The sequence below is a fragment of the Podarcis bocagei genome (assembly GCF_964188305.1).
Source record: "Podarcis bocagei genome assembly, chromosome: 10".
NCBI classification, from domain to species: Eukaryota; Metazoa; Chordata; class Lepidosauria; order Squamata; family Lacertidae; genus Podarcis; species Podarcis bocagei.
This window is the reverse complement of record NC_138135.1, coordinates 36,855,848-36,878,708: the sequence shown is the minus strand read 5'-3', so window position 1 is coordinate 36,878,708 and position 22,861 is coordinate 36,855,848. Positions and strand designations below refer to the sequence as shown.

At 42.4% G+C, this 22,861-nt stretch overlaps 2 protein-coding genes across 4 annotated transcripts in view; both read left to right on the top strand.

Annotated features, from left to right (window-relative positions):
* The window catches only part of CYREN (cell cycle regulator of NHEJ), a 335,829-nt gene that overhangs the window by 244,812 nt on the left and 68,156 nt on the right, over positions 1 to 22,861 (top strand). The gene's annotated exons all lie outside the window — the stretch shown is intronic.
* The window catches only part of LOC308596109 (solute carrier family 23 member 1-like), a 37,250-nt gene continuing 22,685 nt past the window's right edge, over positions 8,297 to 22,861 (top strand). Inside the window, exons 1-3 of one of the 3 annotated variants that reach the window (XM_081210918.1) lie at positions 8,297 to 8,432; positions 18,215 to 18,293; positions 21,241 to 21,393. In XM_081210918.1, coding sequence (XP_081067044.1) covers positions 18,237 to 18,293; positions 21,241 to 21,393 — 210 coding nt within the window. In that variant the 5' untranslated portion in view covers positions 8,297 to 8,432; positions 18,215 to 18,236. Of the gene's footprint in view, positions 8,433 to 8,527; positions 8,546 to 18,214; positions 18,294 to 21,240; positions 21,394 to 22,861 lie in introns of those variants that run through there. The other 2 variants (XM_081210919.1, XM_081210920.1) reach the window with 2 other exon arrangements.

Below are 22,861 nucleotides of genomic sequence, written 5' to 3'. Positions count from 1 at the left end.
GAGGCCTTGCTTGTTGGAGAGTGCAGCTTCCAGGCAGGATTGAGGACCAGTGTTTCTAATGTTTGAGATGAAGCATTGCTGTTTTTGTTGGCTTTTTGCAGTATGGTAGCGCTGCAGAGAGCTTGCTGGGGAGATCATGCATTAAAAAGAAAGGACTCAAAAATAACTTAAAGAAGGTTTTAATAAGAAAAACAAAAACTCCATTTACACTAAATATATTAACAAACAAACATGACCCAACCACCAACCCATCCCCCAGGGATATGGGAGAGCTAGGTGCTGCTCCTTATATACTCTACCCAAATGCTGACACGCCTTAATCAAATACAACTCAGCAGCACCTGCTACGTTTCACAGCTGTAAAGCTGGGTCTCGTTAGTTTTCTCTGGCCCTTGCTCCGGCCCCTTAAAGACATACACATGGAGTGGAACAATGATGAACCTTTACATTTAAAGAAACCATTCAACATTTCCCCTGCGGTTCATCATTGTGGAACAAAAACATAAAGCATACTTTGTACATGTTTTTCATGTGTAACCTTTGTCAATACTTGATGTAAACTGCAACCTATAATGTTCAGTATGTTTAAGGTACATTACCACTTTCTTAAGAGCAGAGAAACATTGCATAGTGGGCTTTTCCACATTGTGAAGCATCTTTTAACAAAAGCTTAACTGTTTCACATTTTACACTTGGTGAATAGCACAAATCATAATCTTCGCCTGGAATTTGTTGAAAACCCTTAGCAACTAGTCTTGCCTTGTACCTTACAACTTCATTTTTGTCATTCATTTTAACTCTATAAACCCATTTTGAATCAATAAGTCTCATATCTGGGGTTTGTGGTACAAGAGACCAAGTGTTATGCTCTTTTAAAGAAGCTATCTCGGAGTTCATAGCTTTATACCAATTTACAGCTTGGTGCTTAGGTAAATTCTGAACATCATTGTAGCTTTTTGGCTCAAAAACCACCTTATTGGCATACACAGTATTAAAATGTTCATCTGCGAAACGTTGTGGCTTCTGCCTCTTTCTATCTGAACGTCTCAGTCCGGAAGGAGAGTCAGACTCCTCAGACTTAATGGGACTGAGTGAACTACTAGTTTCAGGTTGTAAATCATCATTGTCAGACTGAAGAGGTGCCTGTAGGCTAAGCTCACGGTCAGAAAACTCAAGAGAATCTAACCTCCCCTCAGATGCCTGTGACTTTAAATCCTCAAACAAATTACCAGATTCAACAGGCTTTTTGTCTTTTTCTATTAATTCAGAATCAGCATTTCCTCCTGCTGCTGCTGCTTCTCCCTCTTCTTCCTCAGTATCATTTATACCATCAGTATCTTGGAAAACAGCAACCCCATTCCAATTTACAGTTTGTATCATGCTTCTGGTAATATGAAATTTGCCAGTTGCTGGTATGTAAATTCTGTACGCCCCCTGCTGGTAGCCCATTAATTTTCCCTGAACACTACGTTCACCCAATTTCTGCTTAGCAGGATAATGCATAATTACATCTGAACCCCAAATGCGTAGGTATTTCAGATTAGGGCGTTTTTTAAACAACTTCTCATAGGGGGTGACATCTAAACCAGAATGATAACTGCGATTTCTAACATAACAAAAGGCATGGAGCGCTTCAGCCCAAAAGTCTTTGGTCAGATTAGCATCGTGCAGATAAGTTTTAACCCCTGCCTGCAGGTCACGCTGCACAACTTCAACAAGCCCATTTTGCCAAGGACTTCGGGGGCAAGATAACTCATGAGTAGTCCCCTGCGCTTCCAGGAATTTCTCAAAATCCTCAGAAACAAATTCCCCACCCCGGTCAGAAAACAGGTTCTTAACTGGTTTGTTAAAGTGTGTTTTTACCCAGTTGCAAAAAACCTTGTACTTCTCAAATGCTTGGGACTTCTCAGCTATTGCATAAGTCCAACAATATCTACTATACTGGTCTATGAGGGTAAGCCAGTACTTTGAACCTCCTAATGATGGTGGGAGTGGCCCAACTAAATCACAATGTACACGCTCAAATGGCTCAGTTACTTTCCTATCTGAGCACCTACCCTTGCGTGCAACCTTAATCTTATTCTTGCAACAGGATAGACACTGCATAAAGAATTTACATGGTTTTAAGTTGAGGCCATTGACAATATTCTGTGTCTTAATTACATCAGCAAAATTCAGGTGTCCCAGAATTCTGTGCGCCTCGTGGACACACCCAGAATGTGGCCTTACATTCCTCAACCCCTGGCTTGACTGTGCTGCTCTGCAATTTATAGGCGATTGGGAGTAGGTTCGAAAATACAGTCTATATAAACCATCAGATTCCCGGGCATATAATAGACGTTTGTTCCCCTCGAAAAACTCACACATTGACTTTAAGAAACGCACAGTTATCCCTTGATGAGCAAAACACCTTACTGATAATAAATTGTCTATTGACGGGCAGTAAATGCAGTTCGCTATTGTAATGTTTAAAGAGTCAAGTTTAACGGTACCCCTGCCAAGCGACTGCAGGACTTGTGAATTGGCTAAATGTACATTACCAATTTCCTCTTCGAAAGAAATAAACAAGCTTCGATCATTGCAGACGTGCTGCGATGCTCCTGAGTCGATAACAAAAGACTTCCACTTGGCATCTTTAATTCTTTTACGATCTTTAGTCCGAGCGTGAAAAGCTCGCGGCTCGTTTCTGTCCTTACGGTACGATGTCGGCTGCTGGGCTGACGACCGTGATTGACGAACAGAAACAGGCTTGGGAGAACTTTGCTTTCTTTTGGATCTGCATTCCCTTGCAAAATGTCCTTGCTTATTGCAGAACCAACAACGCTTTGCAGCTTTAAATGCAGTTGTATCACCACAGGTTTGCATATGGTGTTCCTCATTCTTTCTGGAAACAGGAGTGCTTATAGCACAAGCCTCCCTTCTATCCAACTCGCCCATTAATCTTGCCGTTACCCCTTCCACAGTTAATTGTGCTGGTGGAACGGCAGATATCTGGCTAGCTATACCATCAAAGTCCTCATTAAGGGAACAAAGGATGATAAAAACATACTGAATATCAGGTATCTCCATGTCCCTTTGAATTAATTCACCGCGTATTGCCTCCAGACGTCTCAAGTGTGCTGCCAAATCACCACCAGGCTGCAACTTCGTCTGGTACAACTGCTTGAAAAACGTCAATGCAGACGCTGACTCTTTTCTAACATGCACTGCTGCAAGACTGTCCCACATTTCTTTGGCAGTTTTCTTATTTCTTATATAGACTACTTGCTGGTCGCTGACTGCCAAATTAATTATCGCCCTGGCTTTTGCATCTCCTTTCGACCAAGCATTAGTCACAGGGTCAGGAGGGTCATCAGTTACATAGGTCCATACTTCTCTAGAGGTCAAAAGCGCCTCCACCCGAAAAGACCATAAACTATAGTTCTCATCTGTTAGCTGTGGGAAGACCAGAGCCTTCTCAGCTTCAGGAACCCGGTCAACCATTCTGGATATCTTCCAGACCCACAAAAACTACGCTAACAGGAGAAGGAGTTTTCAAACCTTTATCAGAGTCCAAAAATATGCAGTCATCCACTCAGCAGCTGGGCCCATAACCAAAGATGTTGACTTTTTGCAGTATGGTAGCGCTGCAGAGAGCTTGCTGGGGAGATCATGCATTAAAAAGAAAGGACTCAAAAATAACTTAAAGAAGGTTTTAATAAGAAAAACAAAAACTCCATTTACACTAAATATATTAACAAACAAACATGACCCAACCACCAACCCATCCCCCAGGGATATGGGAGAGCTAGGTGCTGCTCCTTATATACTCTACCCAAATGCTGACACGCCTTAATCAAATACAACTCAGCAGCACCTGCTACGTTTCACAGCTGTAAAGCTGGGTCTCGTTAGTTTTCTCTGGCCCTTGCTCCGGCCCCTTAAAGACATACACATGGAGTGGAACAATGATGAACCTTTACATTTAAAGAAACCATTCAACAGTTTTCTCAGCCCCTTGGGTCTGACTGTTTCTCTGCCAAGCCTTGCTTTGGTGCTCCCACTGGGTTTTCACTTTTGGCCACGGAGAGGAGGAGAAGATAGGCTGGACACTTAGAATTTGCTAGAAAAAGAGGAAATGCACCACCTACAAAGAAGATAAAAGTGGACCCAAATTGCATGAAAATTATACATTCCAATAAGTATATACATATGCAAGATTAGAAACAATTAGTAATTCACATAGAAATCCAATGGTGGGGAAGTTCAGTCCACTGCCAAATGCCAACTGTCGATGGGCTACTTTTCCTCCGTATGGTTCTTTGAGCAGATTACGTCTGTTTGGTGCTGTGGGCCCTACAGAGCAACATCTGTCTGTGGCAGGCGGGATGGGGTATCACCTATCTCAGTTCTAGTGCCTCAAGTACAATAGGTAAGTGTGCTAGGAGAGGGTGCCTGGATAAAAGGATTCTGCACTATACTGAGCACGGTATGAAGGGTAGCCCAGCTTTGTTGTGTGCACATAACAGGAAGCAAACTTTCTCTGTTAACCTCTACCTAGCAGAAGTGCAGCTAGTATGCTTGACATAATGCAAAATTATAGTTTTGCTCTTGGAAGTACCCTCCTGGGCTCCCGCACTACTTCTTACCCTCTCGTGTACAGGTTCCTTCCATTACTGGTTCACTTTTGCTAACCGCAATTTGTCACAAATTGGCAAACTATAGATCGTGCCTTCCACAGCATGGTTTGGAAACCATATTCAAATTGGGCTTGGAAGCATAGGGCTAATCAGGGGTGGCCCATTCTGTTTCGCCACCCGAGGTGAAACAGGAATGTACTGCCCCTGCCCTTCCCACAGTATTCCACCCCTCGCTTGCCCCACCACTTCCACTGCCACCAAAATATTGCCAATTCAGTGAGAGGGGGATACATTCCAGTTGGGGCAGGTGGTGCCTCTTGTACTTCTGCTGCCTAAGGCATCTGCTTCACCTTGCCTCGTGGGTGGGGTGGCTGTGGAGCTAATATACTTCATCAGTCCTGATGTTCTAGCAAATGATGGTTAGCAAAAAACAAAACAAAAAAAATAATGGCGGGGAAAGAGAAAGCTCAGGAGGCACTTCAAAGTACAGTGGTACCTCGAGTTACAAACACCTTGGGTTACAAACACTTCAGTTTACAGACTTCACTAACCTGGAAGTAGTACCTCGGGTTAAGAACTTTACCTCAGGATGAGAACAGAAATCGCGTGGCGGCTGCACAGCGGCAGCAGGAGGCCCCATTAGCTAAAGTGGTACCTCAGGTTAAGAACGGTTTCAGGTTAAGAACGGACCTCCGGAACGAATTAAGTTCGTAACCAGAGATACCACTGTATGTTGAATAGTTAGGTCATGTCTGAACTGAGCCACAGAGTGAAGCCATTTTATACCCATAATAATCCCACTTTAAACAAAAACAACAACAACCTTGGACAGCCCCCTTATTTCTTAATTTATAGTGCCAAAGACACTATCTGAGCAAGATGAGTCAGCACTTGTGACCCCTGTATAAATGTGGTTTTTAAAATTCCTCCCCCGTGTCTGCTGGGTGTTGCTCCCCGGCGGATGATGCCCCTAGCTGTAATCAGAATTTGGGAGTTTCACTCCCGTCTGTTGCCCAACCTTTACAGAAGCGCCAGCTTCAACCTGCCCGTCATGTGTGCTTGTTGCGCTTGCTGATACCTTGCTTTCTGAGGATTAGTCAAATGTGAACACAACAAGGACCAAGGGAAAAGCAGTCAGAGATGTGAAGCAATGGCACACGAGGAAGTTGCTGTTTGGCACCGCACTGTACTAGGTGAGGCAAGTGAATACTGGCAGTGAAATGTCACCAAATCGTTTCACCGGCTGATGGCATCTCACTGCCAGCTAGGCTATGGGAGAAAATGTCCCCTGGCATTTAAGTTGCCAGAAAACAGAGCACATGTTTCAATTAAGGTCTGTGCTGTGGAGCCAAGGCTGAGTCGCATCACGTGTTCAGAGAGTATCAGCCCAACTAACATTGAGTGACTCCAGTTACTGTTTTAGGCTGTGAAGTTGTAGTATTTTAGGCTGAAAATGCTGATTGGATAATCAGCGTGCATTTCCCCCCTTTTAGAAATATTTTAAAGCAGCCAAGAGAATACAAAGGCTTGTTATTTTGGAATTAAGACTCAAAAGGCTCATGCCTGGCAATCTGCTTTTAGATCCCTGTTTTATCAGCTCTGAGCCTAGTAAAATGTGGCTGAGAGATGTGGGTTCAGTCGGGTTCAGTCGGGGCGATCTGGCCTTGTATACGAAGCTTGGAATGGCAGTTGGCAGTGGCAGTGGAGGGAGAGCTTTTATAGAGTCCTCCCACCTATTTTATGTAATTTAACTGAATGACAGTGCAAAAAATATGTGTACGGCTGGATTAGGAAAGTGGACTAGCCAGTTGAACAATCACATTTGGATTAGTTTTAACCACAGATATTTTAAAACTATTTTAATCCATGTATATTTATTAGATAGCCTCGTCACAGAATAAAGAAAAAGAAATGGATGTATCTAATGAAGCAAACCTGGCCTCTTACATAACTTTTCCCAGTATACCTTCCTCTAGAGTGAGATGAGTGCACAACCCTAGAGTCTGACAAGACTGGCCTGTACAGGCAGGGGTACCTTTACCTTTACCTTTTACCTTCCCTTTCCTGCTAGCTAATGCTTCCCCCCCTATTTCAACATTTGACATCACATATCCTTTTCTTGAAAGCCTATATTCCCGTGAGTGTCATTGCTTGTGTAGCCCTCAATGCACAAGAGAGAAGCAGTCCCAAGATCAGAAGAAGAAGTAGAAACTTTAGGGGGAAGTATAAGGGGGTGAGACCCCTTCTAACAACCCAGTCACGACTGAGCATGCTTGGTGGTTGTGGAATGCTTCCATGTCTATTTGCAGGGTGGGGCAGGTGGAGAAAAGAGAGTTGGAGTATCATAGAAAAGGGAATAAATAGGTCATGAGTGGAATGCTGAACAGAAGCATTCCAGCTGGCAACATTTTTGTTGCAGGACCCACTTGTTCTTTCCTAAAAGCTTATTTGGTCATTGCTGCTCTTCCTCCATTCTGCGGTGTCTTCACTTATTGGTTAGAATGCTATGCTCCATTAACAGACTTTTCCTGATTCAAGCATTCTCCCCCAGTGGGTTATATCTAACTGAGTTCTGCTCTGAGTAGCCCCAATGAAATGAATGGACTGAAGTCAGCCCTGGCCTTTAATTTCAAGAGGTCTACCCTGAGTAGAATTCACATTAGATCCAACCCAGCAGCTCTTCTCCCCTCGTGAGGCCATGTGCCCTTTGCTCTTCAACACACTTTCCGCAAGCTCTGCTGCTGTTTGGTGACAAGCATGGAGCATGCACAGCAAGAGCAGCCATTCCTTCCTATAATGCTCCCCTGTGTTCTTTCATTCCTGGAGAGAGAGGGGGGAAAGGAGCATAGCTTTGTGGGGGAGCCAAGTGGAACCCAAGTGATTTTGGGCAATGCCTGGACTTGAGGAAGACCCCTGCTAGAGAGTGTCGTGGGAGCCTTTGGCAGAGCACACCATCCTGGATCAGTACAGACTGGAAGCCAAACTAGACAAGATGGCAGATGAGAGAGGGAAGAGGCAGTGAAGGTGAAGATGCATTAAGGGAAGAGTTGTAGCCCGGAAGTAGAGCATTTGCCTTGCATGTAGAAGGCAAAGTTCCCAAGTTCAACCCCTGGTATCTCCAGGTGGGACTGAGAGAGACCCTCACTGGAAAGCCTGTAGACGAAACTGAGCAAGATGGACCAATGGGATGATTTAATACAAGGCAACTTCCTATGTATTCAAGAAGAATTGGGGGATTTTTAAAAACCCTTTCCCTGCCTGTGCTCTCTGTGAAAATGGGTCCTTCCCCTAGCTGGATTATTAGGGGAAGCGTACATTCACACTACTTACATTGGTGTGAAACAGTTTCATATGTGCTGCTGCTTCCATTTGACCATTTCACTTTGCTGGTCCTTCCTGCTTTAGCTGAGCGCCTGCCTCCTAACTTGCATGGAATGTGTGACACGGGCAAGCCACAGAAAAATGTGGAGCAAGCTGCTTCCCTCTTTTATTGCAGGTTAAGTAGTATAGATATATCTTCCTCAGCCCATCCCATGTGTAAACAAGCCAGAATCTTCTTTAATCTTCCATAGTGTTTTCCCACCTTCCCTCTTCCTTTTGTCCCCTCCTTTGTTGTATCGGTGCCACCTACACCCACATACAAATCGCCTGGTGTTGACATCCTGGCAGCTCTTCAATTTATTCTTGTGCTCCAGCCCAGAGCAGTTTCAATGACGCCAAAAAGCATAAGCCCTGGAGGAGAGCAGCTACCTCTGTGACTCGCATCTCAGCGGACCAAGAACAGCTGGGCAGAGAACTGTCTGAAAAGCTCAGGTACCCTTTAACTCTTCGTAGATGGATAGATAGATCCTCCCAAGAGGAAATGCACAATCCTTCAGTCCCTGCTCTGGAGCTTGCCTGCCTGCTTGGCTGTCGTGAACTGACAGGTAGTGGGAATAGGTAGCACTAAGACAGGACAAAAGAGCCCTTTGAGGAATCTGGCTCCTGCTGCTGTAGAGGTGCAGGTCAAGTTGCTGAGCTATCATGACAAACCCAGGATGATCGATAGCGCCTTCTGGGGTCTGGCCTAACAGGCAGAGGGACAAGTTAGCAACAAAACCCAGTAGGAGAATAAAAGGATTGGCGTTGCAGGGACCAAGTTAGAGTTGCCTTTCGCTTGCTTTTGGTGGTTTGCTACATTCCCTGAGTTTGATCAAAAGAACTTTGAGAGCTAGCTATGGAAATAGGCAGAAGTGGGTGGGAAAATAGGAATCCAAGGCAGTTTTACTTAAAACTAGGAATGGAGTGTAATGAAAGTATCCCATAGCAGATAAGCACAAAGTTAACATGATCAAGTGTAGCACGTAACTAGCTTTTCAGATTCTATGAAGTGAACTTCTTTGACTGGGCTTTAGAATGTGTGTGTGTGCAGTCAGACCAGAAAAGAACTATTTATATACCTGCATTAGCATCATCATTGCTCATGATACCTTTGAAGCACACTGTGGCAGCCCCCCTTTAGACTGCTAACTCACGAATTAGTGGTGGAAGTGGGGGTAACTCAGCAACAAGGTAAAATCTCCTTATGGACCAACTTGAATTAGCATAAGCAGGATTTCAGATTTCCTTATCCCTGGCTAATTCAGCGTATAGCATTACACAAGTCTTCATTTTTGTTTTCTAGGAACAGTTGGTCTGCTGATAGGTATATTGGGGGGAAAGCATTAAAAGTAATGAATTGCTGGTTTGTTTGTTTGTTTGTTTGGGGTTCTTTTATTTTTAAAAAAGGCCTTCACCCTGCCCTCATTTGATTAATGGTATAGCCTGCCGAATTACATGCAATGTTGACATGAGATGGTCTGCTGATGTTCTTCCTAAGTGCCATGCACTTTACATGGTCAAACAGAACACCAAAGTAAAAAGGAACTCCAGCTAATTAAGCTTTCTTCACAAGCAGATGCTGGCAGGGTTGTGTTTTCATGACTCAGTCCACAGAGAAAAACCAAAAAGTTTTGCACGTCGCACTGGTTAAATAATGCCCTTAAGACTTTAGTGATCCTTTTAAAAAAAGTATACCTTCTTGTTTTGGAATTTCAGATGCAAGAGTGCTTTGAAATATTAAGTGCTTCCTATTAAGTGCAGTGGGAAGTCAGGGAGCACTACACCGTTTACTTTCTTTTGGATGAGAGAGTATTGCAAACATGGGGCAACTTTCTAATACAGTTTCATCATTTTGAGTCAAAGCTGCAAATTGAGTATGAGAAAATTAAACCTAGTGGCTTTTGTCTAAGACGTCCATTTTATTCTGAGATAGGATGCAGTATCTTAGAGGATAAAGTTTTTGCCTTCTATTTAGTAGACCTGGTTTCACAATTTTGGTCTAGTATTAATGACACGTTAGATGATCCTGGAGAAACCACAATATACTCTGTTTCCCATCTATAAAATGGGAAGAACAATTAAATAATGAGGCTGAGCAAGCGGTAATGAGGAAGAGCATAAGATAATAGCATATGAAGTGGTGTAAATACCAAAAGCATTGTATGCACTGTTACTACTTTATTAAAGAAAATATAGTATAAAAAGACCCTGGGCAAACGTCTACAAATGCACCATTCAGGTAGTCAGAAATTTAAGGAAATTGCAGCAACTATTTTATATCATGCTATTTTTAATCTATTCTTTTTATAAATATCCTACAACAGTTCCAATGGTTGGGTTTTTTTACCTACTTGATCATCTGTTGTGATGCTTAGCTCTTTCATTCATTTTCCTATTCCTTTTGTGACCTTTAATTTTCTCTAGAGTTAAATTCCATATGACTAAAGAATCTGTTCTATTCCCTGGATTACTCACTCATCTCTCTATGTGGGGTGACCACAACTTCACACAGGTGCAAAGTTATCAGTGCATGATTGATTTATGCAATAATATTTAACTTTAGCCTTGTTGCTGGCAATAACTAACCTATCTCACAAGGTGTTTGTTCAGATACAATGTAAATGAAGTGGAAGATAAAAATGCAAGGAACTCTGTGTGTGTGTATTTGTCCATCTCTTCTTCCTAGTACTGAAGATCCTGTTTCTTTTTAGAGCTACAGTGCATCAGACTGATTTAAAATCAAATCAATTCCAACGTGACTTAAGAACTCTTTGTTTGCATGTAAAAGTTGATTTTGAATCTAATATTGGGTGCACACAAATACACAACATTTTCTTGGAAGGAAAAGGCAGTCTGCCATGTTTGTGTCTCTCAAGTGAATTACCTTTTATTCCTTCTGCAAGAGAATTAATCTAGAGAAGTTGCAAACCTCAAATCTAGTTTATGACAGCCCGCCATGAAGTCTGAATCTGATGGGCCAGAGGCAGGTGGTGTGGCTGTGTAAGGGCTGGAGTTAATGTACTGGATCAGTCAAGCAAGAACAGTAGACGGTCAACGACAGAAGATGTAGGCTGAAGATTTATTTTAATTAAAGCATACAAATAATTACAAACAGATTTTATATAGGTATAGTTTTAATTCTATTAACGTTTAACTGTACTAAATTATTCAAAATGTTTATAGCGATTCTTTGTTTTTAGCTGTGAGCTGCCTTGAGTCCCAACAGGGAAAAAGGCAGAGTATAAATAAATATATAATAATATATATCAGATTGGACAGACGAGTTGGACTTGTAACAAAATGTTATTAGTGTGCAGTGCTCCTCTTCAGGTTTCTAGCTACTCCATTCTATTCCCTGCCACCACCCACTGCCGTTTCTTCCTCTCTAATAGTCATTCTGCATTCCATGCAAGCTGAGCATGCTGACTCCTCATGGGGCTGTTTCAGGGATCCTTCCCCTGTTAAATTTTTAATAATAATAATAATAATAATAATAATAATAATAATAATAATAATAATAATTGTATTTCTGTAAATCTTGCAACTCCCCCAAAGCTGCTGACATCTTCCTCTTGTGTGTGAATGGTGCCATTTGAATGACATGGCACTGGTTTCAGAACACATGGAAACACTTTGGACCAGAGAGACATGTTAAAGTTCAACCTAATACTTAGCACATATTTGAAGCTGGGCAAGCCTTGTGAAAATCCAATATAGTTATTAGATGAGCACCAGAGCATTATTTTTAGGCAGAGAGAGAGCTGGTTGGAAATGTCATCCACACATACAAAACAAAGTATGGTATTAACTCGGCCAGTGCTCACACCTGTGGCTGATGTAATAATCTAAAATAGGTTACAGCTAAAAACTTAATTGTTGCAGGCTGATTCAAATAATGCCCACAAATAATTATGTCTCCATGCTAAGGTCTATTTCTGCTTCAGGTGCTGCAAATTATGTCATGTCTTTTCTATCTGAGCTGGGTAATTTTCCTAGAACATTCATAGTTTTAGCCGACCAATATTAGGGGCGAGAGTGGAAGTGCATAGCTAACTCTGTTGAGATGGTTTCATAGTTGAGAAGCTCCTAAAGGAAAAGAGTTCAAATAGTGGGAAAATTGGCAAGGATTTGGAGTCATTTTCCTCCTTGTGACAGACACCTCATCAGGTAAGTCTGACTCTGGTGAGCCATCATGGTGAGAGGAGTAAGAAAACAGGATAAAGGCACTAAAGACCACTCTGATGAGGCAGTGGAGATAGGCATGTAAAACATGGGGTCACTGCTGTGGACGTCATCAAGTTGAGGCAGAATTAACTTCCCAGTTTCAGATGATTATGCCACAGCCCAAATTCAATGTACTCCAGGCATCTATAGAAACGAGATTCTGTTGATGAAAAGAACAAAGGCAGCAATGTTAACATTCCTTTTTTTCTTTTGTAGGTGGCAATATTTTATTGTAGTCATTGGGCATTTCTTCCCCTAGTATTTCCTCTTTCATCCTTAACTTGATTTTCTGTCTGTGTGGGAAGGGATAAATACTGGCCTTTTAGTGATGGAAAGGAAGGGGATTCTATAGGTTGTGTAACTGGTTTGAGAGGGGTCATCCCATTACAGAAGTTCGACTTCATGCTCTCCTGAAGGACACAAAGGTTAATGTACTTTATTATGATACTGATTAATGTGCTTTCAGGTTCAAACGTGTTTACAAGGCACTTAAGAAATCTTGAGCGAAATGTCAGAGATTAATTCAACCTCTGATGGCTTTACTATATTTGTTTGACCAAAGGGAGAGGAGCATGTTGCATAGGTGAGGCTGTTTTTGGTAGTAGTGAGGATGGAAATAGCGGGAAAGGAAAGGGTGATATGGGAGAATTGATAGATGCCCTCTCAAAGAAGCTCATTAGCCATAGCAGATGGGTAAGAGAGATAATAAGATCACATAATGTCATATGAATTTCGTTTTCATTTCTTGCATTGGTAAATAGAGGTGGGGAGTGCATCTATCAAAAATGAATAATAAGCTATCTTGAGAAGTCTAGAAATTAGTTAATAGCATGATCCAGGTGGCACTGAGCATCTGAACTTGCTCTCTGTATGTTATATAGACAAATGAAAATGAAAAACAACTCTATACCAGAGTTATTGCTTGGTTTTGTTATTTTTAAAATTGAAAATCCAAATAAAATATTTAAAAGATATATATTAGGGTGAAAACACTGGTCCAGTAACCACTCTGACTTCCTGATTCATCTGTCTGGAATAGAATCTGCAATTAACACCAGTCTTGGCCTGGCAAACTACAGAGGAGAATCTTTTAAATTCTAAAATGAACTCCAGGTTCTTCTTCATGTTCTTATCTGATTGTTATCCAGGTTGTCATTATCATCTTGTCTTGGTCATTAAGTTTATTCACCTTACTGGAATAATCATAATGATTTGTCCTGTTCACTGTTTGCACGAGAAATGTTATCTTTTTTATCATTAGTAATGATCTGCTTTTTGTCGTAATTGTGATCATTGTGCTACAACATTGTCTGTAAACATCGTTAAACTTTAACTTCAACTTTTTCCCTGTGACCTATTGGGAAACTAGATTGACTGAGTATTTAGAGACACACATATAAGCCAGGAAAACAGGGAAGCTGTCAGAGGCCTGAAGCCTCATATCTAACTGAAATTCATTTGTGACCATGTTGTTGTTGGCATCTCTCTCTCTCTCTCTCTCTCTCTCTCTCTCTCTCTCTCAACAATAGAGTGTGCCTCTAGGGTGAAGTAAACTGCTGTGTTAGCAGCACTGAAGTGACCTCCTCGGGGCACAAGCCTGGGGGTCCTGGGCTGCCCAGCTGAAAACACCCCCCTCAGCCCAAAGAAAGCAGAGCGATATGTTTGGCACCAGCTTGGCTGCAGGAATTGCTATAAGGAGGCATACAAGGCACCATCCAACTGTCTTAGGGAACTGTACTCCAGATTTGTGTAGGGTTTACTCCTTAGCCTTTTCTTCTCCCGAAGATATCCCACAAGGCGGCAGAGGTTTAGGATCAGAGTTTTCCTTCTCTTAGATGGGCTACCTTCCCAGGTTGATGAGCCCCATCTGCCCCACACTTCCCTCTACGGCATGTGAAGAAACCAGCTTCTTGACTATTGAACCCACTATTGGTCTCATATCCACCAGAGCCTGTCTTCACATGCAGGGGAAATCCCTAACTCACAGAGAGTTTCAGACCCAGCGGCTACACTCACCCGGTTTAGCCAACCAGCTGAAGCCATTTTCCAGGGTGTGGCCGCTGTTGCATGCGGACAGCTTCTAGGAGCCACAGGTAAGGGCTGAATGGAGGGTGGGGACCAAAAGTTTACAAACTACCCCAGAAGGAGCACAACATGTTCCCCACCAGAGGTACTACCACTGCCATGACATACAGTGACACTTGTTCTAAAACTGCTGTACACTTGTTGTGTGTTATAGTTGTGTGTTAATGTTTGCAATGCTAGGCAGCAGCAAAATGTTTCTACAATTATTTCTGCCACCTGCTTCCATGTGGTTTCTTCAGGCTTGAACCACATCTATAGAAATTATGTAATCATCAGTTCTATAGTTTGTTTTGTGTAATCTGTTGCCCCAGCAAAGTCCATTGTTAGCAAAGGGATGTCTCTCACACCCATATTCTCCATCCATCTAGTAGCAGGCAAGGTCCTGCTCCACCTAGAACCTAGTTAGCATACACACAAACTGGACCACTTCTCGATCAGACTTGCCAGGTGAACTCTTGTTACTTGAATATTAATTTGAGTAGTTTTGTCAGTGGTCAACACCAAGGAGGCTTGCAAGCTGCTTTATTAAGATAGCAGCATCTACAATGTTGTAGTTCTTTTTAGGCTTGTTATATTTGAAAATCAATAAAATGCAGTTTTAAAAAACCTGGAAAGGCTAGAAATGATATCTTAATGCATGTCCAGACTGTTGGTAGACTGGATAATGACCTTGTGTGTTTTTCAGAAGCTGTCACACTGTTCATTTACACAAGCAGGGCAGAAAATAATATCAGTAACAAAGGTTGGAGCATAGTTAGCCATTGGTGGAGTTTGCAACCCGTCTGGCTGGTTCTACTATCGGTTAGTTGGTTAAAAGTGCTGGCACAAAGTTCTTGTAGTTCTTGTTGGGTTTCTGCCCCTAGGCAATACCCATTGCTTCATCCAGTTCTCATCATCTATGTCTTTCACATTGTTATTGGATATTACAATAAAACATGATTGATCACTGGGGGTGGGGAATTTTTTTCTGGCTTTGCAGGCCTGATCCTTCCTTTTGTCCCCACCTCCGTGGACCAACTTTGACAGGTGGTTGTCCTCCCCACCTGTCAAAGTCCTTGCATAGTGCTTTCCAAGTGCCCAACTGTCAGTAGGTTGCTGGCTGCTTGGGAATTGTAGCACAAGGGGCTTTGCCATCCCTATGTTTGATGCTTATCAAGCACTGGCAGATTAGCTACGGCAGCAAAGCTGTTTTCTGCAAGGATTGACTTTGTGATCGAATTATCCATGGGGAAATTGGTTGCATAACCAACGTAGTCGTGTCTCATATATGCTTTCAGGCATGGGGCAGGTGGGTGTGGCTTTCAAAAATTACCTTGTGGGCTAAATCGAACCCATGCCAGGCCAAATTTGGCCCATGGGTTGGAGGTTTCTCACCCCTGTTTATAATGACAGGAGCAAGGCAACCCCACACCCACCACCTTGCATATTGCCCCCCTCCTCTCCTCTCCCCAGTCCTGTGGCAGAATAGCTAGCCAAGCATACCATAGCCGCATGATTTTATTTGGCAGTCTTTGGCTATTGGATTGTTAGTTAAATATTGAAACTTCATTCAGACCTAATATTTTGACCCTAATGCTTGAGGAATCTGCGGTACCGAGTGTGTGCCATGGTTCTACAAGGCCACAGGAAAATGAAGCAAGTTGTGTTACTGAGTACAGAACTCTGTTTCATATGAATCTTTGAGAATCTTTTGTTTTCTTGGAGAAGATTAGCTTCCAATCCTCAGAGCTGCAGAGAGACAATTGAAAGTGTTTGGATAATCCGGACTGAAATCTCTGAAGTATGAAAGAGATAGCTGAGTAAGATTTTCAGTCCATCTTGAAAACAGCATGTGGTGTCTTAGGAAGTAGGGCACATTGTTCCAATGCCTTGCTTCTTGTTGTTTTGATGCACCAAGAAAGTGGTTACCTTACCACTAAAATTTGTCACTGAAGGCTAAGTTTCAGCATGAAACACAGCGAGTGTCAGGATAAGCTGGTTAGCTCTTCTGCATGCTCAACCAGAGTCTGAGATAGCATGCCAGGGTTCTCTGAGTAACTATTGCAATAAGTCAGACAGCTCACCTTTCCCCGGTTTGCATTACTGGAAGAATAATTAGTGACCAATCATGATGGGAATGTTCTCAAGCAAGCTGTTCTAACCAAAAATTGCATTGTGGAATTCTATGTTATTTTTAATTGCCTAATTGGCTACACTTCCCACATTCCTAATAACAGATGTACTTGGATGTTATGGGGGGGGGGGAGTGGTGTTAGTAGTGGGAGAGCCTTCTAGTACCAAGCAACATAAGAGGGGAGCCCTGCTGGAACAGACCAAACACCCATCCGTAATCTCCTCTTTTGCTACACCTTTTACCTCCTTGCCATCAGAATCCAACTTCATTCCAAAAACGATCTGTAATCTAACATTTAAAACACGTATATTGTCTTCCCACTATCAAGCCTTCAAGGTAGGCTCATTATCATTAAACAATTAAAAACTATATGGATGTGTGTGTGTGTGTGTGTGTGTGTGTATGTACCGTATATGTATATGTATATTTCTTGTTGTGGGTAGTATCTTGGGATCCTATATCTGTGGGGATAGAACGTATGGAAGAAGACTTGCCAGAACTGGTTCCTTTGTCAAGGTAATGGCTTTTGCTGGCTAGTCAAGTACCATGATTTAGCCTATGCAAAGAAATTGCTCTGTGCCACAGACTCAAATGGGTGGGCTCTTCTCCACCCCACTCACCTAGCCATTACATAGGAGAAGAATTGCCTTGGTCCAGGCTAGATCTAAAGGTGGGACTAATAAAGGAGCAAGATCTATTGGGGTGTTAATTCTGTGAGACCCTCTTTCCTCATCCTATGCTAAGGTTGTATGTATGTGTAAATAAAACCATATATCTTCACCGACCTTCATTCCAAAGAAACCAAACCCTGGGTAAGTGTGGAGTCTCTCACCTCTTGGAGATTGGGGTGATGTGTAACACATACACACGTATATATAATATGTAAAGTTACCAAATACTGTATTTTTCACTCTATAGGACGCACTTTTCCCCCTCCAAAAATTAAGGGGAAATGTGTGTGCTTCCTATAGAGCGAATGCAGGCTCCTTGGCTTCAGCATTAGCAACGCAAAGCCTCTGAAGCGCAGAGGGAGCGCTCCCTCCGCGCTCCGGAAGCTTCAGCGAAAGCAACGTGAAGCCTCCAGAGCGCGGCATGAGTTCCTGCTGCGCTCCGCAGGCTTCAGGTTCCTTTCGCTGAATCCAGGAGAGCAAGACTCTCCTGGCTTCAGCAGAGAGGGAGAGCTGCGCAGCGCCCCTTCAGCCAAGCAGGAGGGGAAATGGAAGGGGCTCCGTTTCTCCTGCTGCTTCACTGAAGGAGCGCTGAGCGGAGAGGGGGAGAATTTTTTCCCCTTGTTCTCCCCCTCTAAAACAAGGTGCGTCCTATAGAGCGAAAAATACGGTAGTTATATTCTTCAGGTGACAGGTATATTTGTATGGCTTTTGAGTTTCATTTCCCTGTTTCACGGTAAACAACTGCAGATTTTTTTTAAATATTGCTCAGTCTGAAAAATCTAATCTATTATTCAGCACGAAATATGTATTAACTTAGGAAGGGCACTCAGTAAGTTTTAATGAATTATCTGCGATGCCCATGAAATTGACACACTGCCCTGTGTGTCAGGCAGGGCAATCTCAAAGATTTAGAAACTTACCCATCCTGTGTAATTGAGTGGAAAGAGAGGAGGGAGAGTTATTTCAGCAAGCCAGTGAAAAGGGAAATTCCTTTGCAGTAATTCTCACATGAATGCCTGGAAAAGAATTTGGACTCCTACAAGTCAGGCTAATTCAGCTTCTCTGTTGCTGCTTGTTCAGAGCTTGAAGCATGAAGGTTTTATGGGAAATCTCATCTTCTCTTCTGTCTTGTTTTTTCAAAGAAGGTGCTGAAGAAACCTTGAAATGGAGATGACTCCCTCAAACAAGGACCCAAATGGACTAGACAACCCCATATTTATAGTAAGTTCTATATTTGTATTTTAAATCAGATGCCTGCATAGTGAGCTTGAATAAAACCAAACAACAAGAAAATAAAAATTAAAAAGTGGGGAAAGAGGGAAATGGATAGAGTAAGCCACGGTATAGGAACTTGGGGCTTCAGCACCCAGCACCCCTGACCATTGGGCATGCTGGCTAGGTCTCCTAGGAAGTGGAATCTGGGGTGGGGGTGGGCATGGGTTAACACCCCTGGACTTAGCAATGTTAGGCTGTGTTTATAATTGCCAAAACTTATTTATTTCTTTTAAAATTCTTTCCCCCCCCCTTATGTGTGGTGGAACTATGTTGAATACACTTCTGTTTCTGAGTAGATTGTAACAATTCACTACTTGTATAGTCCTTTAAATTTGACAAATAAGAGAGAGGAAGAATGGATTATTTTTTATTACATGACCGCTCACTCCTTATCATTTCCTTCTCTGCTTTTAAAAAAAGAAGATAACCTCTTGCTTTTCTGCTGCTACTCTAGATTAAGACAGGCCAGAACAAAGAAATATTGTTAGCATTTTAAAAACCTTAGGATAGTGAACGTTCCTAAAGTTTACGCGCCCCTATCCTGCATCATGGTATGCCTTAGGTGGGTTCTGAGGCTGCAATTTTGTGAACGCTTGCTTAGAAGCATGGGCGTGGCCAGGATTTTTGTGGGGGGGGTACTTTGTTAGAGGGGTATGACTTTTGTTAGGGGGGTCAGAACCAATGTGGTTGGTCAGTTAGTTAAGTATTTCTATAGTTTTACTTGATCTGGGGGGGCAGCTGCCCTCCCCCACCCCAGCTATGCCTATGCTTAGAAGTAATTCCATTATATTCTCTGGCACTTACAACTGAGTAAACTTTCATAGAATTAGACTGCACGTCTAGGAGGAAAAAAAGAACACAAATGTGTGTACATGCACAAATACATAGCTAAAAGAGGAATATACCTGCCTGACTACCTTTGTAAACAATGTAGATAATATCTAGCAGCACAGCAGTGAAAAGTGTTATGCTTTCATATAGCCTCAAAGAGGGGATCAGTAGGCAGAGCTTGCAAAAGGGTCCAGGATCCATCTCTAGTTAAAGGATCACAGCTGCTAAGAAAGATCTGTTCCAGAGACCCTAGAGAGCCACTACTAGTTAGACAACATGCTAGCTGGACCACTGGAAATTCAGTATTCTTCTTTTGTTCTCTATGCTTGAGGATACCTTTGCTGTTTAGACTTCCAGGGCTAAATTGCTTTGCCATCAGCAAGTCTGGTAAATCAAGTCCTCGTGCTGTTTGGAAAGAGTCCAAGCCACATGCAAATAACTTCATAGCAGAAGTTTGAATGAAAATGCACAGCTTGTGTTGTATAAATGAATAGTACCAGCAATGTTGTCGTTGTTGTTACACCCTACTTTTTCCTCTAAGGCTCTTTGGATGGTCCGTACATAGGGTTATTTAAAACAAATATTAATTTTTACTATTAGTATCAGCAAGTAGGGACAAAATTAAGTGCTCCTGTGTGGGGTTCCAGACAGCAATGCCCCCTTCTCAGATGCTTCATAATATTTCCTCCTGTTTTTCTTCTTTCCCTCCCCACTCTAATGACTGATACTCAGCATTTTATTGGCCACTTAAAATGACCAGTCTCCACATGTCTGTTGGGTCTTCTCTCTTTTTGCCACCTTAGTCATCCCTTCTGCCCAGAAGCATTTCTTGTACTTCTGCAAATCTTGGAATTCCTACCACCTTATTTTCTCAGTGACCCAGTTTTGGTTACATAGCTACCTGCTCTCAGCACCTGAGTTTCCTATTAGATGGTGTGTTTCTGGACCACCTTCAGCAAATGGAATTCTCAATGGTCTTTCTTTTCCCCCTCAGAGCAACTAAGTGGAACAGATTGCTAAGCTTCTCTCTTCCTTAAAAAGGGAGCCTGATGATAACAAACTTGAGAGGGATAACTAGGACAATGTCCAAGCTCGTTCTAGCTTTCAAATCTGCTGCAGATTTTATTACCTGCCTCTTATTCTCTTTACATTGTGTGTCATTGCTGCTTTCAAGTTTCCTCCCCCCTCTCTCCCCCATGACTGACATAGTTACATGAGAAATAAAAAGTTGTCCTCTTTAGCAAGAGTGAAATCAGCTCAACCTCATTATGTCTTTCCTATTTATGATGCATGTGACAAACCATGCTGCAGAGAAAGAGCAGCGTAAATGAAACATTTGTAGTGTATTCTTGTTTTCAGTAACTTTTCTGAATGAAACTGGAGTGAGCTTGTTTAAGAAGGAACAGATTAGAAAATACAGGGGCCAGCTCTGAAGATTTACTATTGAAATAGATTCACAGATAACTTTGTTTTTCCCCTTCCCAACCCATCCACATTTTTTTAATACTTTATTAATTTTGCAAAAAAACAACAACAACAATTGACACAAACAATCCAAGGTCAATACATATTACCAAAAAAAATAAAAATAGATTCATACATAACAGATTCCATTATGACTTCCGATCACCCCAACATGGTTCCTGAGTTGCATTTTTCCGACTGCACACTTTCCATTGTCTCTCATAAATTGTCTCAATTGTCTTGGTTTTGTAAAGTTTCCTACTGTCATGCAAGGGTTAATCAAGACCTGCCAAAGAATTTAGATGTTTACAATGCTCTTCTAGGTATCCTCTGTAAGTGTCCCATTCTCTATTAAATCTTTGTTCTGTATTATCTCTAATTCTCCCTGTCATTTTTGCTAACTGCGTATTCTGGCATTTTCTCCTGCCAGTCCAAGTCCATTCCATTCCAACCCATCCATATTGAGACAGGTAGCAAGATAGGCACCCAGAGGCTCCAAAGAGGTGCCAGTAACTTTGTAAAACACATTTCAGAGAAGCGAATGCTGGTTGCCTCTGGTTCAAACCCTAACTGAAATGTTCTCCCTTGGTTCCTGCAGACTGATGATGGAGGGCATTACTGCAACTTCCCTGAAGCTGGTGCCACGGTTCCAGAGTGTGAAGAAAGGCAGAAAGGCAAAGACTCCAGCCGTCTCGCTTACACCGTCACAGATATCCCCCCTTGGTACCTCTGCATCTTCTTGGGAATTCAGGTGAGGCTTGGAAGGAAAAGTTAGGTGGAGGGTCTTGTGTGACCAGTGGAACAAAACTATGGCTGAGGTTAATAATAAATTATAACAGATTTAAAGTCAGCCAGTATGTGATAAATAGGCAAAGGAGCCACAACATGTGCTGATTATATTGTAGCAAAAATGGTCTGGGTGGTGTATGTATGGGGGAGATTATATCTCTCAAGGGATAATTATATCCCCCCAAAGAATTCAGGATTACTTATTTGGGGGTAATTCCATTTATTCTGTGAGGCAAGTGAGTTAGAGAGAGAGAGAGAGAGAGAGAGAGAGAGAGAGAGAGAGAGAGAGAGACTGGTGGCCACTCAGATCACTAGAATTGGTATCAGGGGTTGGTAATGTTGTGTTTGCCAAGGCTCATATCACAGGGTTGCCACACGTCTGGAATTGACCGGACATATCCAGAATACTGCAACCGCAAACAATGTCTGGGCAGAAATTGGTTAAGTGTCTGGGAAAATCCAGATGTATAGCAGGTGATGTTGGCAGTGTCATTTTTTCCAATTTTCCTCAGAGAAAGCTCCAACCTACCAGAAACCTATCTCAGCACAGCCCCTGGTCCTGTTGTTTCTCCACTTGCCTAGGCAATCTATTCATCCTTTTTCTTTACCCTCTGGCCCAGAGGGAGAGTGCTAGGAATCAGTGTTGGGTAGTGGTTGGAACTAGGCCAGGAGGCAGACCAAGGGAAGGACTAAAGGGAAAAGGGATGCCCATGACAGGTATCTTGCTCAAGGGCCCCATAAAACATGGATCCAGCACTGCAGGTCCAGCTATATGACGGAATGGGGATTTCAGCCACCCAAGTCTGCCCAGAGCTCTATTGCACAACACCCCACAGTGGTTCTGACAACCCTAGTTCAGCCTTTCCTTTTTCACACAGCTTTAGCTTTGTGAGGCTTCTGTAATTCCCTCAGCTGTCTGAGGTGCAGACTTACCTGCTCTTTAAAACAAGAGGTCAACAGGTGTACTGACAGAACTTTCTCAGGCAGTTTGATACATGAAGCAGCTTCCTCATTCTCATTGGTTCAAAAATCATTTTGTAATAAATATGTATAATCCTATTAGTGGAGTTTTTTAAAAGTCTGTAGCGGGCAGCCTTGAGCTAATGCTCAGATATTGATTTAGTGATGGGGCATTATTTCAATGAAACTCAGGGCTAAAGGTAGATGTTATTACATATGAGGTAAGCAACAGGCACCTCAACCACTCTTTTGTTTGTTTGTTGGAGGAGGGAGGCTATTTGTACAGGAACTATTTTGGTGAGGGAAGGTGTTTTAAAGATTTTCCCCAATTTAATCCTTAAAAGTTGTCACTAGCTTGGGGCAAGGAGCAAGGGGAAGACAGGTACAATGCAAGAACCTGTGTTCCTCTCCTCTGTGTTCGTTAGTGGTTTTGGGATCATGGTAAGGGGAGGGGAAGAGGAAAGGTTTGA